This window comes from Perissodus microlepis, chromosome 7, assembly GCF_051167445.1.
Source record: "Perissodus microlepis isolate ML-2025 ecotype Zambia chromosome 7, ASM5116744v1, whole genome shotgun sequence".
NCBI lineage: Eukaryota > Metazoa > Chordata > Actinopteri > Cichliformes > Cichlidae > Perissodus > Perissodus microlepis.
The window spans coordinates 41,028,025-41,045,248 of NC_140467.1; the positions used below are offsets into that span (position 1 = coordinate 41,028,025).

Genomic DNA, 17,224 nt, shown 5'->3' on the forward strand with positions numbered 1-17,224 from the left:
TGGCCGTAAGGAAATGCACGACGTAGATTTTGGATGGGTTTGGTTTGGTTTGGTTTCAGAGAGAAGTGCTTTTGAGTGTTCCCCATCAAAGGATGGCCTCTTGTTGAATTAAAACCTTGCTTTTCCACAAAAAAAAAAAAAAAAGCATGTGAACCCCCTCCTCCGTTGCCATGCTGTCACTTGGTAACACACTTAGACCAGTTTGTGTTTCCTTCAGTGTGTTTTCTACTTGCACACATGCTTGTGTGTTTGTGCTGGCTTTCACATGCATAAATGTGTGCGAGTGTGTTTGTAGGCCGCGGGCTGCAGGCGAGGTTACATCTTGCAGCAATTAAGCTGCATGCGTCTCTTACGCCCCTCCATTCGTCTGCTGCGGGGTCTTATTTCAAGGCCAGCCTGTGTTAGACAAACTGAGAACATTTGATGGCTTGGTGGCTGAACACAGCAAACATGTTCCACACATCACTTAATTATATGACAATAAAATGCGGTTGTATTAGATGGAATGCAAGTTGGCGCACAGCAGTGACAAACCGTGGAGATGTACAGCAGGGCTCAGGGGTGCAAATGTGAAAAATGAGGAGGTTGGAGATAAATGAGATAAAAAATTAGGTGAAGGATGTAAAGTGAAGACAGAAAAATTGGGACTGGAACCGAAAAAGCAGATTGAAATGCATAAAAATGTCAGACGTGTTTTATTTCACTACCATCAGACCTCCCATTAAAATACACATGTAAACACCCCTGTGGTCTCCATGTTCTTCCAAAAAGAGAGAGAGCGAGAGAGAGAGAGAGAGAGAGAGAGAGAAAGAGAGAGAGAGCTACGGATCAGTGAGAATTACTCTGGGGGTTTTTCACCGAGGCCGCTGATGACTTGAAAACATGCAAGTAGTTATCATGGCCGAAATTACTGACATACCGAAACCTTTAACTGTTGATAACAGGCCGGATGCCAAAAGCCAATTGTGCCTAGCATTTCTGAGAGGCACTTAACACAACTACATGTCACAATAGAATGGCTGGTCACTGAACTCAGCAGATGAACAACAGATAAACAATCTGTTGGAGGTGTAGAGTCGCATAAGTTGTTTACGGAGACAATGCATCCACCGAGAAGATAGCTCTATTTTTTTCCCCGGGAACTAGTATATTTAGCAAGCTCTGCTAGGCCTGTAGAAGATGGCTGTAAGATATTCAGTCAGGAGATTCTAATAAAAGTAAATGTAGCAAATCATAAACTACACCTTTATGTTGTTAATGAAATCTTCATTTAAAACACCAGTATTAATATGCTGGTATAACAGCCTCTATCTGGTTGCAGGGATTGGCTCCATCCAGCCAACACACAGTCCGGGAATATTAAGTTACCGTAATATATGCTTCAACTAATTTTCAACTTTTATTTTGGAAGTTCAGTTATTATTAACCGGTCTACCATGGGTCTTCCTGTGTCTTTTTTCCCCTCTGGCAGCATAGCCAAATCAGTGTTGTTGTGGTGGTCCTTGATATCCATCAGCTGCTTTCTCGAGACTTGCTCTGCAGTCTGATGGACTGCCACTTTAATTAGAACCTGGAATAGGTGGACAACAGTGCCACATGTATAGACAGTACAAATAATGAATGTAGCCATCACCGTAGCCCCACCCTCGTTAGTTTTTGACCCCATCTGAAACTTTACATCAGCCAGCTTTAGCAGCAAATTAAAATCCTTTGTTCGTGTGATATTTTTGCAAGCTTTTTTTTTAAGCTGAATCCCAGTTGGTGACAATCACTAAAATTACTCCTTGGAGATTGAGAGAGACACAAGATATGATCGGTGTTCTCTATGCCTGGCACCACTTATTCGTTTTCATTGTTCTGGTTGCATATATAAAAATATGTTCTGTGTTATGAGTAAAAAAATCTGTCCATGGAGACTGCAGTCAATGAGAAATTGTAAGGGCTATTGGGGCTTGTTAGTGAGCCAAACCATGTAGCAGGAGGCACACAAGCAAATAATGAAGTTAGGAGTCAGAATTTGCTTGTCAAGCTAAAGTTCAGTTTTTCTTTTCACTCAGTAGAGTTTAGAACAGTTGAGGACCAATCCAGACATAAAAGTATCCCCATACTGTTGATCAGATACCTTTAACCTTTGCCTTTAAATATCAGGGGAGCAAATCAATATGCTTTCAGATGTGTGGCTACATGTTGGTGACCTTTTCCTGGATTATTATTTACTCGTTCGTTTTTTGAAAAATTATTACTATTTCTCTGCTAATATGCAGTACATGCTGATAAATATGTACCAAGCTAAACATAAGAGCCTGGTTAATCCCATTTAATCACCCTTAATTGTTGCTTTCAGGGTCACAGGAAGGCTGGAGCCTATCCCAGCTGCCATAGGGCAAGAAGCAGGATACACCCTGAACAGTTCTCCAGTCTGTCATAGGGCTAACACAGAGCAACAGCGAACCATTCACACTCACATTCACACCTACAGGCAATTTAGAATCACCAGTTAACCTAACCCCACTAACTGCATGTCTTTGAACTGTGGGAGGAAGTTGGAGTACCAACAGAGAACCCATGTAAACATGAGGAGAGCATGAAGACACAGAAAGGCCTCAGCCAGATGATGGATTCAAACCCAGACCTTCTTGCTGTGAGGCAACATTGCTGCTTACACACACATTACTGTCCAAAATATTTTGAGCCCTGTAAAATTACAGATATATACAGCAATGTTGCTCTGCACACACTTTTACATGTACAGACGACATACTGTGTGCATTCTGTCTCTTTAACACTGCATTTTCACAAAGCAGAGAGGTTGATAGCAGACAGAAGAACCTCTAAGCACTCACGGTATCAGATTTGATTAGGGCAGACTGTTTTGCACCTGGCGAGCAGACACAACAATGCCTGTAAATAAATCTTTCTGTAAACTCACAGCAGTTCAAAGACAGGCAAAAAGAGTCCCGGTCCAGGTGTCATCATTACCAGCCGAAAATATTCGGAAATAATTAAGTAGGAGAACAACAGAAACAAATACACGACACTTACGCTGACATTACAGGCCAGCTCTCTTAGAGCAAGCATGCGAGTTATGACGCACGTTAGCAAAAAGCAATTCAACAATATTTACTAAGAACACAAATCCTGATTAGCCGGAAATACAGAGTTTAAACAAACAGCAAAAAAATCAACAAAAAAACAGAGAACATTTTAAAAAATGTGACAAGGTGGAAGATCAAAATACACAACTTTATTGCTGCCATTTTTAATCACTAGTAAGTTATGGTTGTCAAGAAAACTAACAAGAGGGCTGACCTCTTCATCAGCAGCTTCCTCTCCTTAGCCTGCTCCTCTCATGCCTTTGGCAGCTGAGTCGAGTTTGTACGCTACTTCAGAAGAGAGTCTCAGTGGTGGATTAGTCATCCTCCTGGTGATTCAACATATACACTTGTCCCTCTTGATCTGCTGCTCTTGCTTCTCCTTGGGTTTTTTTGGTATTTTTTTGGCCACAAACTCGCCTCATTTCCTCCCTGAATGGGCTCCTTCAGCAATGGCCTTCCTCTCCTGGGCTTTGACCTTCTGGTATGATTTCTTCCCTTTTGCTTTACTCTGTCTCCTCACTTCTGAACTCTTTTTCACAAAACAGAGTTGTTATTTATTTGTTTGTTTTAGGAAATCTAGATAGTTAGGAACCCTATGTTGTAAACACATGCTCAAAATATATCCAGGCTGTGGTTTGGAGTTCCCCACGGTTCACCCCTGGGTCCCCAGAGATTTACTGTGTCATGGCTGAATCTTTCAACCTCTTACATTTTAGTATGACAGTGGTGTGTTTTTATTGTCAAAGAGTGAGTTTTAGGCATGGAAACATAACTGACAAAATTAACGTCCATGATCACACTTTGATATCTTTTTTTTTTTTTTCACAAAAATACAGCTTCTGGTTTTGAGTATTTAAATAAAGATAGTATTGCAGATTAACAGATTATTTCCTAAATAAACCATCTATTAAAAAGGATGAAACAAAGTTTTTTTCAGTTTTAGCATATGAAATAAGTAATAATAAATGGCAAATTTTCATACTTAAGCAGCTGCAACCATTAGCAGCAATAACATTGGCAGGATTTCACATTTGGCAGTAAAATACCTGAAATATATCTAATTATTTCAGGTTTTATTTCCTGCTTTACCTACACTTGAGTCTTTGGAATAAGCAGATAAAAAAAAATCTACCTTTGTGGTGTCTTTATTCAAAGTTAAAGCTTCAGGAAAACTGTGAAAAATCTGTTGAACTGTAGTCAAGTAACCAAACACAATCTCGTAAAAGTTGGGCTCTACTCATCATAAATCATAGCCTCGAACTTTTAGCCAAGTTCATCCTGCCACTCACAGACTCCAGACTTGGAGAGTTTTCTGCAGCTGTGATGCTCGACAAATATGAGTCCTAACTGGATTAGGGCCCACTAACACCCAAGGCCTGAGGACAGAACGTGTGTGAAAGCAAGATTGAGAGGAAGTTGTCGTGTAAAGGCAGAGGTGTGTGTGTTTTTGCATCCTTATGTGGAAGTGTGTCTTTGCCTGCGGGCAGAACACAGGGCCAGGGCAGGAAACGAAGTAGTTGTGCCACCGGTTAGAGGAAACAGAATGGCAGATACATTACTCAAGAGTCAGACTGGCAGGACTTCTGAGAGCCAAAGCTGAGAGGACATTGAAGGAGGACAGAGTGTTGACATGGAGGCTGGTGGGCCTAAACCAACAGAAAAACAAACAATACATCCTAGATTATTTTTTTTAATTCCCTTGATATATTAAACTCTGAAGTGGAGATTTGTGGATATTTTTTTTAGGAAAAAACAATCTAATGTTGAGTCAAAATGGCCTCACTATATCACATACATACATTAGATGCTCTTTAAAACTCTACTGAAGTTATATAACACCAAAATACATTCCCATGTTTTGTTTCTTGATGGTGTTGTTTGAAAGTCTTTTCCATACAAAGTGGTCAGTTTGGTTGAGATCTCAGCCTGCTTTGCAGGGTATCATTGTAAATTTTATCTCACTTGGTTGTCCCCTGTTAGATAAAGATATCTTTGTAAAAACCACCTATTAGGATATGAAAGATCTAGTGTTAGTGATGGCCGCCATCTAGTGGTCATACATTACCTGTCCAGTAATTGTTGGCTGGTGATCTTTGCCAAGCATATGTGTGAGTTCATGTTTTAATGACTCTGAGATGAATGAAGAAACCTTGTGGCTGATTCTCTCAAAGTTGGATCCAAAACGTGTGTTAAATCTAATTTTGCTAGAATGACTTGGTGTTTGCAAAGGAGTATTGTTGGTCAATACTGGTAAATACTTATGAGGCCAGTGCATCCTGTTAGTCGAGTCACATATACAGAGGTTTTTTGTTTGTTTTTTTGTGTGTTTGTTTGTTTGTTTGTTTGTTTTTTTTTGGGGGGGGGGGGGGGGGTTCTACCAGAGGTGCTTGCTGACTAAAGTGCCAGATCCTTAAAGTGTTCTGGTGTACAAGTTCAATAGTTGGTTAGCGTAGAAGAAGTAGTAGAGAAGGTGCAACTCAACAACCACTTCATTAGGTACACCTTGCTAATAGAATATTCACATGACAGAATCACACAGTAGCAGCACTGTGGCATGATGGTTAGCATTGTTGTCTCACAGTAAGAAGGTCATGAGTTTGAGACCTTTCTGTGGAGCTTGCATGTTCTCCCGTGCCTGCATGGGTTCAATCAAGGTTACTTTTGTTTTGTTTTTTCATTCAGAGACGCTTGTCTTCAGACTTTGGTTGCAACAGGTGGTTATTTGAGTGACTGTTGCCTTTCTATCAGCTAGAAGCAGTCTGGTCATTTTCCTTTGACCTCTGGCATCAACAAGGGATTTTGACATCTCTTGCAGTCCATTCTCTATAAACCCTAGAGATGGTTGTGTGGGAAATCCCAGTAGATCAGCATCAGTCACCATACTACATTCAAAATCACTTAAATCACCTTTCTTCCTCATTCGCACTCTCTGAACTTCCGGAGGTTGTCTCGGCCATTTCTACATGCCTGTTGAGCAGTTGAACGTGTGTACCTAATAAATAAACCAATTATGTATTGTGTTATGTAGTGTTCATGTATGATCCCCAATCATATGATTTACTGTTGCCTTCCTATTAGCTATAAGCACTCAGTCATCACTCATTTTCTGGTTAAATGCTACTCTTTCTTAATCATAACAGAAAACAGATAAATGTGCAGTATCTTCAAAATTTATTATGTGGATAAAATACAGTTGTCAAACAAGTTTCTCTTTTTACTACAAAAGTGTTAGAAAAGAAACAACCAACAGGACAAGCTGCTTCTTTGTTTCCCTTTCTTGGTAAAAACGTTTCAGTCAAGGCTTAGAGAAAACGAGAAGAACTGAAGACACGCATACGATCAAACATTTCTCAGACGGGCGATAAAGACCTGGTCAGTGAGAAGGTCAGTCACTTAGATACAATTTAATTCAGTATGACTCCAGTTAAACAGTGAACGGGTTGTGCATTTTAAAAGTGTCCAATAGAGTACACTGTACGGTGTTTTCCTGCACACACAAAGGAGCACTGAGAGAAAGAACAGTATTACAAACTGAGGGAAAGGGAGGGGGGGGGGAATACAATTTCTGGTAAAGATAAATAAATTAAAAGATGGTACAAAGAATCCTGTTGAAGCTGCTGTAGAACCAAAAAAAATACTGTGTGATTACAGGCACATGATAGGAGAACTTGTGTTTTGTTTTTACACAACTCAACCATCTGATATCAAGCAATACGTTTTACATGCTTTTCATGTAAGAGATTGCAACTCTTAGAAGAGTAGAGGGAATATAAAAAGTAAAACTCTTATCCCCCTCTGTGTCAGAAAGACAAAAATATTCAGCCCACTGCTGGACTTTTGTTACAATTCAGATTTGTTACTTTTTTACTACAGTAAACAGTTAACCCCTCATATGTAAAAATAATAATAATAATAATAATATTAATATTAAGAGGAAAATGTTCTAATTCAGGTGCCACTGGAACAAATAGTGCGTTGTTATATTCGAGGAAAAACATTGACACAAAACAAGGACATCTAAGATATCAACCCTTATCATTTAAGTACAGTTATTTAAAAAAAAAAAACAAAACAAAAAAAAAAAAACACGACAGGGTAAAACGGCTTAATAATTATTATTTTTTTTACAATTTTTTTTTTTAACTGATAGGAAAATATCAAACAGCATTTTGCTTTTTCTTCATACAAGTCCAGCAATTTTTGAGCTGCTGTAGAGCAAAGACTCATGCAATTGTTAACACAGCACAAATGATTTTAATTCTATCGGGAAAATGTAGACAGTTAACATTTTACAGCAAACTCAGATAATACTAACACTGCTGTATCATAAAATAGACACTCGAACAGAAACGGACTCACTGTTTTCACTGGGCTGATGGGTACATGTGTGCAACTGCATGTGATTTAGGGTTACTGCACATCTTCAGTGTAGTGTTAACATGTACACACTTTAAATTTGGCTGGTACACACACGATAAACACCTGGTTCCTCTGTTTATCTGAATTATCAGTGAGCTGATGAGCACAACCCTGACCTGACAAACATGCTAACATTAACGCCCCAATTCCACCTGGTATGAACATGCACGCTATATCTAGATCCTGACAGCCGGTCCATGAATGTTTGCATTCATCCTGGTATTAAAACAGCCTCTCATTGTCATGATTGTGCCTGCGATGTGATTAACAAGAAGATGAGCTGGGAGGACACGGCCGACTTCAACTACATGTGCGTTCACATTACAGTAAGCTACCTAGACATGTTGATACCAGGTGCAGGTTAGGTAACTGGGTCAAAATGACATTAGGTAAAGGCAATGAACACCTGATTGTAAACCAGTTCCTTATAAACAAATCCTCAAGCTTCATCCAGAGGCACCGTGTGTCTGACAACATGCTTTTGGTAAAGCACTCCCTGCTTGTCTCAGGAGGCTTCGTTGGCTTGGCTTGGCATCTTGCACATCATCAGGATCTGCTTCAAGGCTTTCTGGACGTCCTCGTCCATCTGACCCTAAAGGTCCAAGACAGACGGTCAGTTAGTCAACTGACTAAAAATAAAGAAAACAACTGCTAAAGTGATTTCTAGGTGGATAATATTACGTGACATTCATTTGAAAAACCTTCCAACGAATCACAAACAAAAGTATCTGAATGCCTGACTTAAAGTTAGTTAGGGTGACCTGATCCCTTAAAAGTGAACATCATTAAGCTGTAGTCCAAGAAGACATAAACAAATGGATGGACTTACCTGAACAGCATAGAGGAGGTGCATTCTGTAAACTGACACTACTTCACTGTGTTGCTTCTTTGACTCCTAAAAAGACATGAGGCAAACCCAAACTTAACAACTGTACTTTATTTATATCAAAGCTAGTGTAAGTAATTTACAGAGCCCCCAGAAGGTTGCACTGTTGTGACTCCAGTAAGGAATAAGCTCATCAGATCTCTCTGATTATAACTGAAGCCTGGGGGTGACAAACATGGGAATGTGGCTGTTTCCATGGCTGTGCTTTGGCTGTTATATGTGTGTGTGTGTGTGTGTGTGTGTGTGCGTGTGTGCGTGCGTGGTGACAGATTGTGCTGTAACTTATTACAAAAGCAGTTTAAGGGAACATTTCTGTGACCTTTGGGGAGCTTTTAAACCGATTCGCTAATTATTAATGAGAAATCTTACAGCAAGCTGGTACTGCAGTTGTTTGATTTGCTGCTGCATCGTCTCGAGTTGCTGATTTTGCTGCTGTCGTTTGGAGGGGGAGCATGAGCTGTAGGAGAGCTGTGATAGGCTGTTTAAGGCATCCTTCAGTTTCACCACCTCTCGAGACAGGTCATCTATCTACAACAAGATAGAACAAGTTGAACAAGTTCACCGTGAAATGAAAATACTTTTAGCTGCCATTTCATTACTGACCCTCTTGTTCTTTTCTCTCTCTGATGCAGTGTGATTCTCCACCAGCTGTTTGAGCTGACACACAGCATCCTGGGACTCGGCCAGTTTGGAGGTCAGCGTCTGGTTCTCCTTCTCCTTTGACATAACTAGCTCCTGCAGGGCTTCTCGCTCTGCACCATTATCCCGTGCCTGATGGATGGATGAGCGGTTAAGATAAGTGTTAAGAATAGATAGTACTAAATGTTAGAGAGAAAAGAGCCTTTGGAAAGTGGATATGTTGTTTTTGCCTATCCTCCCACCTTCTGCCAGGCATCAGCAGCCTCCAGGGCCATCTCATCCTGCTTCCTGAGGGCCTCCTGGAGGAGGTGTGTCAGATGGTTCACTTCACCTTCCAGCTGCTCCCGCACTGTGTCATGCTCCACACAGGAGACTGAGTCATCTGGGGTGACATCCTTCTCAGCTGTCAGCCTGTTTGTGAAGGGGACACATGGTAGTAACTAGAACTAAAGTACATTTTATTCTAGCAGGGAGGAACATTTAATGGAAATGGATAAACCCAGTAACCCTGTAATTGATGTGAATATATTTTAATATCTTTTATTTTTTTCATTTTCATATTTAAAAAAAATGAGATAAACGTATTTCTCTAACAATCAAGATTAGTCAGCTTGTTTTTTTCTTTCATTAACTTGCATAGTTACACCTGCAGGAAACTCAAAAATGAAGTGCCATTCTACAGATATACATTCCTAAACAAGCCAATTAGTATTAGCTGATAACACTAATACTAGCACTCTATTACCTCATTATGATCACTTTTGGCATCATTATGCTAAACTTGAGGCTGCTACACCACAAGACCTATCGGTGATTTTGTGGTACACTGTGTGCATCCTTCTTTTATATATAGTCTGTGCCTTAATTTTATACTCATTTACTGATAATCATTAGTACAATATTAGGTTCTTTTACTTGTTATTATTTCACATTATCCAAAAGGTTATTTATACAGGTGCGTCAATGTATAAGTAAGATTTTTGTTGTAGCCAACCAAGGTGGAGCTCAGTAAAAAATAGGAAACATGTTCATCATCAAAATTTGACATATTTAGTTTTGTGTTTGTGTCGCTATTTTTCACTCACCTGTGTTGAAGAGCCTCCACCTGTGTGGTCTTTTGATGTAGCTCCTCTTTCAAGGCTTCCACCTCATTTTCCAGCTCTTTGATCGCATTACCCAGAGACGACATCACCTGCATTTGATCAGCAAGAGCCACGGAGCTCTGTGCCTGAACCTCTGCCGCCTTCCTCAGTAGTGAAATCTCCTCTTGAGCAGATGAATATTTCTTCTCAGCCTCAGCTAGCAGCCTCTGCAGCTCCTCCACCTTACTGTTTAACACCTGCACCTGTTGTTCCAAAGTTGGAGAGGGGGAGGTACTCTTCTCAGCTTGAGCTTCAGCCAGCTGTTTCTGAGTGGCATTGAGCTGATTTTTGGTTTCACTGTAGGAGCGTGAAAGTTCCCTGCAGCGGAGCTGCAGTCCAGTGATTTCCTCATCTCGGGCAGCCTTCATCTCTTCAAAGTCTTTGGCTGCAGATTCAACAGGCACTGTGCCCTTTAGAGCCTCCTAAGCAACAGAAAGGGGATAAATTGCAGGCCATAAAGATGAATGATATGTGGCAAACTGCATTTTAAAAAGCAGTTTAAAGAAAAAAAAAACCTCTGCTCCTCTGAGATCAGCTAAATCTTGAATTGTCAGCCTCAAGCAGAGATGAAACAGACTACAAAGGTTGGACAAATCAATTTTGTTCATATAGAAGAACCCTGCATTTACCTGGAGCACCCTGACTTCCTCCTGTGCCTCCTTGTACAGCTCCTCAAGTTGTGCTGCCCTCTGTTCTTTCTCTTTAGCGCTCCCTCTATCCTCCTCCGTCTTCTTCAGTGCCTCTTCCAGACGTTTGATATTTTGTGTTGCTTTATCTACCTCTGACTCTGATTGGGCGAGCTGGGCCTTTAGCTGCGTTACTTCATGTTCAAGTGTGGATGATGTAAGTCTCTGGCTCTCCTGGCCTTCTCTCGTTCCCACCTGTACTCTCAGATTCTCCACTTCCTCCACAGCTTGGTGGTATCTCTCCTGAGTGTCAGTCAGCTTGGCTTGCAGCTCTGCTAGACTCTCCATCAGCTCTCTCTCTCTTCCTCTCTCGCTTTCATTGTCCTCTCTTTCCCTGCTTCGCTCTGGCTTCAGCTGAGCCTGAAGCGACTGGTTTTCCTTCCTGGTTTCAAGCAGTTTTATCTGAACTTTCTCTAATGTCTGCCTCAACAATCTGATCTCCTCTTCGCCTCCTCCTCGTAGTTTCTCCCTCTCTTCTTCCTCCAGTATCACAGAGTTAGCTCCTGGATCTTCCCCTTCTACTTGAGTGGTGGAGGGGACTTGAGGCAATGACTCAAACTCATCCTGGGTAGAGTGGAAAGATGAGTTGGAGGCAATGCTGTTTGGACGACTCATCTCCTTCAGGTTTTCATTTCCTTGGAGGGATGGATGTTTCTGTGGGATGAGGGAACAGGCAAAAGTGAATGAAAGTGAGTGAGGCTGGAAATACAAAAAGCTCAGCAATGAAACCGCAGCTATGTTTTTCTCTCACATTCGCTTTGATTGATTAACTACAAAGCAAAAAACAGAGGTATTTATTAGACATGACACGATACCACTTTTTATGTCCGATACCGATATCATAAATTTGGATATCTGCCGATACCGATATGAATCCGATATAGTGTATTTTGTAATCAATAAAACTGTTTTTTATAAATATCTTGCTGCATTTTTTATAAGTTCATACTCAAGTTTAAATAAACAACAACACTAAAGCTATTCTGTTATACCTGTATGCAAAAAATACACTGCACCCAAAATATTTCATAGTTCAGCAACACTGATCAATCTAATGAACTTAAACCCAGACCATCCTCCCTATTCAGGTGTTTTAAAGAGTACTTAGCAGAAATATTAAACAACCTAACTAGCAGGGTTGCCAACTCCCAGCAAAAATATTAGGGAACCACCCCCCACCTCACGATGCTTAATCGACGTAATCAACTTTAATTTAATGCAAGTGTAAAACAAATGCACAGAAATCAGTTATTTTTCTGCAATAATTAAATAGATTCAACATCTTTCTTCAACAGAATTGCAGACTGCACAGATGGTACCTTCCCAAAGGAAAAAGTACTATAGCTTACTAGGGTATATATTAGACTTAATAGTTACTATATACAATTATGGATTTCTATACATTTAATCAGATGACCACTTTGGTTGTAAGATTCAGATAATTATTTATTAAAAGTTAGTCATTTTAAATGAAATAACAAAGAAAAGTATTTTTTGTGCCCCCCTTTCCCTGTTAATGCCCTGCCTGGCCCCCCTGGCAAAACTTTGCTAGACCCGCCCCTCCACAGTTACCAGCCGTCAGCTACATAAAAAAAAGGATCCTGGTGTTATTTGTCTCTCAGAAACAGTTCAAACCCTTCAACTCATTCTTGTCACCTAAAAGGTAAACCTGTTTCTCCATCACTGTTCAGCTTTGATGATTCAGTAAGGACATCTGGTTTCATCTTCATGTTTCCCTCTCACCACATATCCAAACCGATATCATGACCAGTAGCTTTTACAGCCGTGGCTCCAGCAAACACCAGCGAATACTAGAAAGTAATATTAAATCAATTCTAACAACAGCTGATCACGCTTAAACGTGCTACTGTTGTTTATCCACTGGTCTCCTCTTTCTGGCGCAAAGTGGGCGATAAACAAACAAGAAAGACGGGACTTGCGACAGAAAAGCCGACCAGCTGATCATTGATCAGTTTCATGGTTGAAGTAGCAACAGGGGAGGAAGGGGGAGAGAATGAGAGGCAGCTGTGCAGCAAAAACAGAATAACTCCAGCTTTGTGTCTTTTTTTCCATTCTAGCTGAAGTACGGGACAAATCGATTCCTTTTCTCCTCAATATGAAACTCTGATGGCCAGTCCAGCTGTGGCTCCAAATATCAGTTGTTTAGCTTAACGCGGAAATACTATTCAAGCATTCAGAGATGAACTTATACACACTTGCTTTACTTCTCTGGGATAGTTTTCTCCGAAATTAAATGGATTGGAAGCATGTAGCGAGGCTCCAAATGCTCCACCAGACCGCCGACAGGTCTCGCAGAGACAGCCGCTCTATCACGTGACACATACGATACATAATATCGGATTGGTCCATCTCTAGTATTTATATAGCTGTGGGTGTCTTAAGAATAGGAGTCAAATTTTTCATATAAAATATTTTTTCCAATTTATATTTATAAAAAAAAAATTATATGAATTTTTTTCCCCAATTTTTCATATAAAATATTTTTTCAAATTTATATTTATAAAAATTTTTTATATGAATATGAAAATACACTATAAACTTTCACTTTTCTATTCTTACTGAACACTTCTTACTACAATCCACAGCCAGTGGCCATGTTTTCTTTCTATCACACACAATCTGATGGATTCAATCTCAGCCACATTTACACAATTTTAGGGCACAGTCACTTTATGAAAATACCACAAAGCTGGGTCAACTGTTTAATTTGATCAGGATTGGCAGATTAATTAATAATGCACACACCCACTAAATTAACAATTAGATATAAGATATTACACAAATGCATTATTGCTCATTTACTCAACTGTACTGAGCAGCAGCATTAAGGGAGGACAGGAGGGATAATTAGAGTGTCAGCTTTGTTTATTTAACCTCCTAGGACCTGGCGTCCACATATGTGAACATCACATTTTGAGTTATTTAGACCAAAATATTTAATTTTGCTCTACTAGGGCCTGATATCCACTTATGAAGACATTATACTGCTACTGTTCTATCAAAATTTTAAACGAATATCCTCATATGTGGCTCTCGTTTTTCTTAGGAACAAAAAATCAGGTAAAAAAAAAATAAAAAATCTGGTAATTCTTTGTTTTTACACTCATTGGGTCCCAATCAGCCCAAATATCAAAGAGAAATTAAAAATGCATGCCGTGGTAGAGTTCGGGTCTTAGGAGGTTAAACAGAAACCAGTGTTGAGTAATATTACTTTTAAAAGTAACATTAAATTAAAACATGTAAAAGTTGGACTACGTTTTGGTTACCAGAAATAAACACACCGTTGCACATGACACATAAGCCAGTAAGGTCATTGCACTGATGCATATGCACACTATAGGTTGCCTGCTTTTAAGAATGTGCAGTTTGCTGGTAATCCTGTTGTTGTTGTTGTTAGGCTGAGCTTTTCTGCAGTTTTCCTAGTGCTCCCTGGCATTCAGCTAACCATAAAGAGTACACAAGTTATTACCTTTTTAATATGCTTTAAATAAGCTCTAGGACAAAACTTAGAACGGAAACACAAACAAAAGTGTAATTATTCTGTGTGTTTATTAATGTGAAAAACGAAACAAAACAATAGTATACTTGATGACGTAAACTGAATCCTGTTGTTCGAAGTCTTAAACGCTTTCAAAAACCACCGCAATCGTCTTCGTAAGCTTTTCAGGCTCCGGCTTAAATCACAAACAAATGTCACATAATCTGTAGTTAAACTGACACATTCCTATTTCCTAAGTGTAACGAGCACGCTCAGTAAAGAGGCATTCATCATCTTCATGATTTCCCGCCGGGCATAAAAGGATCAAACACCGAAATACTGTAAGCCGACTTCTTCTGTGCTTCTGTTTTTCTCTACTTCTACTACTACTACATTATTTGTGGTTTGTTAAAAAACAGAAAACATTTTTTTAAAAATCTATCACTTTAAACAATCTGCAGTAGTAACCTGGCTTAAACAAGCAGTTTACTGTTGTTTCGTTGATTGTTTTTGGTTGTTTGTTTCATAGCTAAACTCCTGAGCATGAATGAATGGGTTACATACCTTAAGTTTGCTTGCAAGTTGCTGGTTTTCCAAAGTGAGAGCCATAATCTTGGCTTGCAGAGCAGAAACCAGAGCAGCAGACGCTGTGAAACTTTGCTCGGCCTGCCAGGACATACGCACACATACATTCACATACCAGACTGAGGCATAAAGACAACGCTAAGGACCACCACCTGCCTACTGAAAAACAACACGAGTCGTGGCACGTCTTAAGCTTAGTATAGACCTCCTTCAAGAATGCTGAAAAGCTGTTGTGTTTGTTTAGCACTAAACTACAAAAGCAGGCTGGCTTCTTTGTAAACATATTATACGTAGAAAACTGTTTAAGATTAATCTAAAGTTAAAATATTTAGTTAAAAATATGCACAACACAAACATCTCTGATTCAAGTTTTTCCTAAATGCATGAAAAGAGATTAACTTTCATACAAAATACATATAAATGCAGTATATTGACTCTATGTGGGGTACTCACATGTACAAGGCATGCTAATACTTATTATTAATTTAATTATTTTTCTCCAGATAATTTGGTCTAGTCAATACACCCGGTTTAAAAACCTGCATATATGGAATTTAAATAAAGCACCAAAGTGCTGTCAACTATATATTAGTCACCTTTGTATCCAGCTCAGGACCCGTCACCGTCTCCACCGTTTGCTTCAGGTCTTCGATTGTTTCCAGCAGCATGTTTCTCTCCTTGTCAACCTCCTCTTTCAATGCTGTTCCTCTGATCTCATCTTCCTGTGAAAAAAAAGGGGAGGAGAAAGGAGTGACGAGTGGCAGAAAAAACTGGGAGGAAAAAAAACATCACATGAAGGCTGATGGAAAGAATTTACCCCAAGTACTTAAAATGGAAGCCTAAAGGCTAATGCAGCTTTCAGTTTCATATTTCTTTTTTAATACCTTGTGTTTTTCTGTTACCTTGTAGTTGAATCTTTTAGGAGTGTCACTTTTGTTGGATGCTGGAGTGCCAGTAGATGTAACAATTGAAGGGGAAGAGGGTCCAGAGCTCTAAAGGAGGATTGTTGCATTAATTTTCCTGATAAATTACTATCATTGATTTGTCCACTTTTAATGTCGCTACCATCTCTCAGACATTTTACAATCCCTAAGGATGGCCTGTACTGCACTGACTGTTTATAGAAACAGCTTGCAAATGCCACACTTTCCACAATTTTTACCTTTGGCCTCTTAAAAAAAAAGAGAGAGAGAGAGAGAGAGAGGGAGAGAGAGAGAGAGAGATGTAATCGCTAAACTTTTAATTGAATTTGGATACGAAAACCTTACAATTAAAGCTGATGGTGTGCACTTTAAACCCATATGTATAACATAACTTACTTGAAATGTTTTAGTAAACAACTAAAATAACATAAATTATGTCAGTGCATAAAATATACACACTGGCCACGTTAATAGGTTACCTGTTAAACTGCTCAGTATACCTAATACTAAATACCTAATCAGCGAATCACATGACATCAACTCAATACATATAAGCATGTATACTTGGTCAAGACAACCTGCTGAAGTTCAAACTGAGTAACAGAATTTATGATTATTAAAGAAAATGCTGATCTAATGGGATTTTCCTACAAAAAACATCTCTAGGGTTTACAGAAAATGGTCAGAAAGGGATAAAATATCCAGTGAGCAGTAGTTCTCTGGGTGAAAATTACTTGCTGATGCTAGATAACTGAGAAGCATTGCTGGACTGCGTTAAGCCAATAGGAAGACAGCAGTAACTCAAATAACCACTTGATACGATCAAGGCTTGCAGAAGAACATCTCCAAATCCTCCAAGAACAGGAAAGCGAGGCTTTTGATTGGCACAGACTCATCAAAATTAGACAATAGAAGACTGGAAAAAATGTGGCCTTGTCTAATGAGTATTGATTTCTGCTGCAAGATTCAGATAGCAGGGTCAAAATTGTGAGTAAGCATGATGAAAGCATGGATCCATCCTGCCTTGTGTCCAGACAGTCTGCATGTGTAATAAGTTCAAACTGAACATGAGAATGGAGAATCTGATGCTTGGCCTATATTCTTTTTTTACTTTGCACCTATTACTAACAACTTAGCATCACTTAATACCTGGGTATTGTTGCTAACCATGTCCTCTAGCATAACATGCCACACCACAAAGCTGAAACAATCTCAAACTGGTTTCTTGAACATGACAAGGAATACAGGGTACTCAAATGACCTCCAATGTCACCAGCTCTTAACCCAATAGCGCAGCTTCAGGATGTGGTGAAATGGGAGACTTGCATTATGGACATCTGTGATGCCAAT

General features: G+C 39.5%; 1 protein-coding gene across 2 annotated transcripts in view; it reads right to left on the reverse strand.

Moving 5' to 3' along the window:
• Positions 1-6,243: 6,243 nt before the first annotated feature.
• Positions 6,244-17,224, reverse strand: part of rai14 (retinoic acid induced 14) — a 52,297-nt gene continuing 41,316 nt past the window's right edge. For both annotated transcript variants that reach the window (XM_084935067.1, XM_084935066.1), the window contains 10 exons: positions 15,854-15,943; positions 15,548-15,673; positions 14,931-15,032; positions 10,811-11,521; positions 10,125-10,603; positions 9,282-9,450; positions 9,004-9,171; positions 8,770-8,928; positions 8,344-8,409; positions 6,244-8,106 (listed from right to left, as the gene is read on the reverse strand). In XM_084935067.1, the coding sequence (XP_084791193.1) occupies positions 8,020-8,106; positions 8,344-8,409; positions 8,770-8,928; positions 9,004-9,171; positions 9,282-9,450; positions 10,125-10,603; positions 10,811-11,521; positions 14,931-15,032; positions 15,548-15,673; positions 15,854-15,943 (2,157 nt within the window). In that variant the 3' untranslated portion in view covers positions 6,244-8,019. The remainder of the gene's footprint in view (positions 8,107-8,343; positions 8,410-8,769; positions 8,929-9,003; positions 9,172-9,281; positions 9,451-10,124; positions 10,604-10,810; positions 11,522-14,930; positions 15,033-15,547; positions 15,674-15,853; positions 15,944-17,224) is intronic.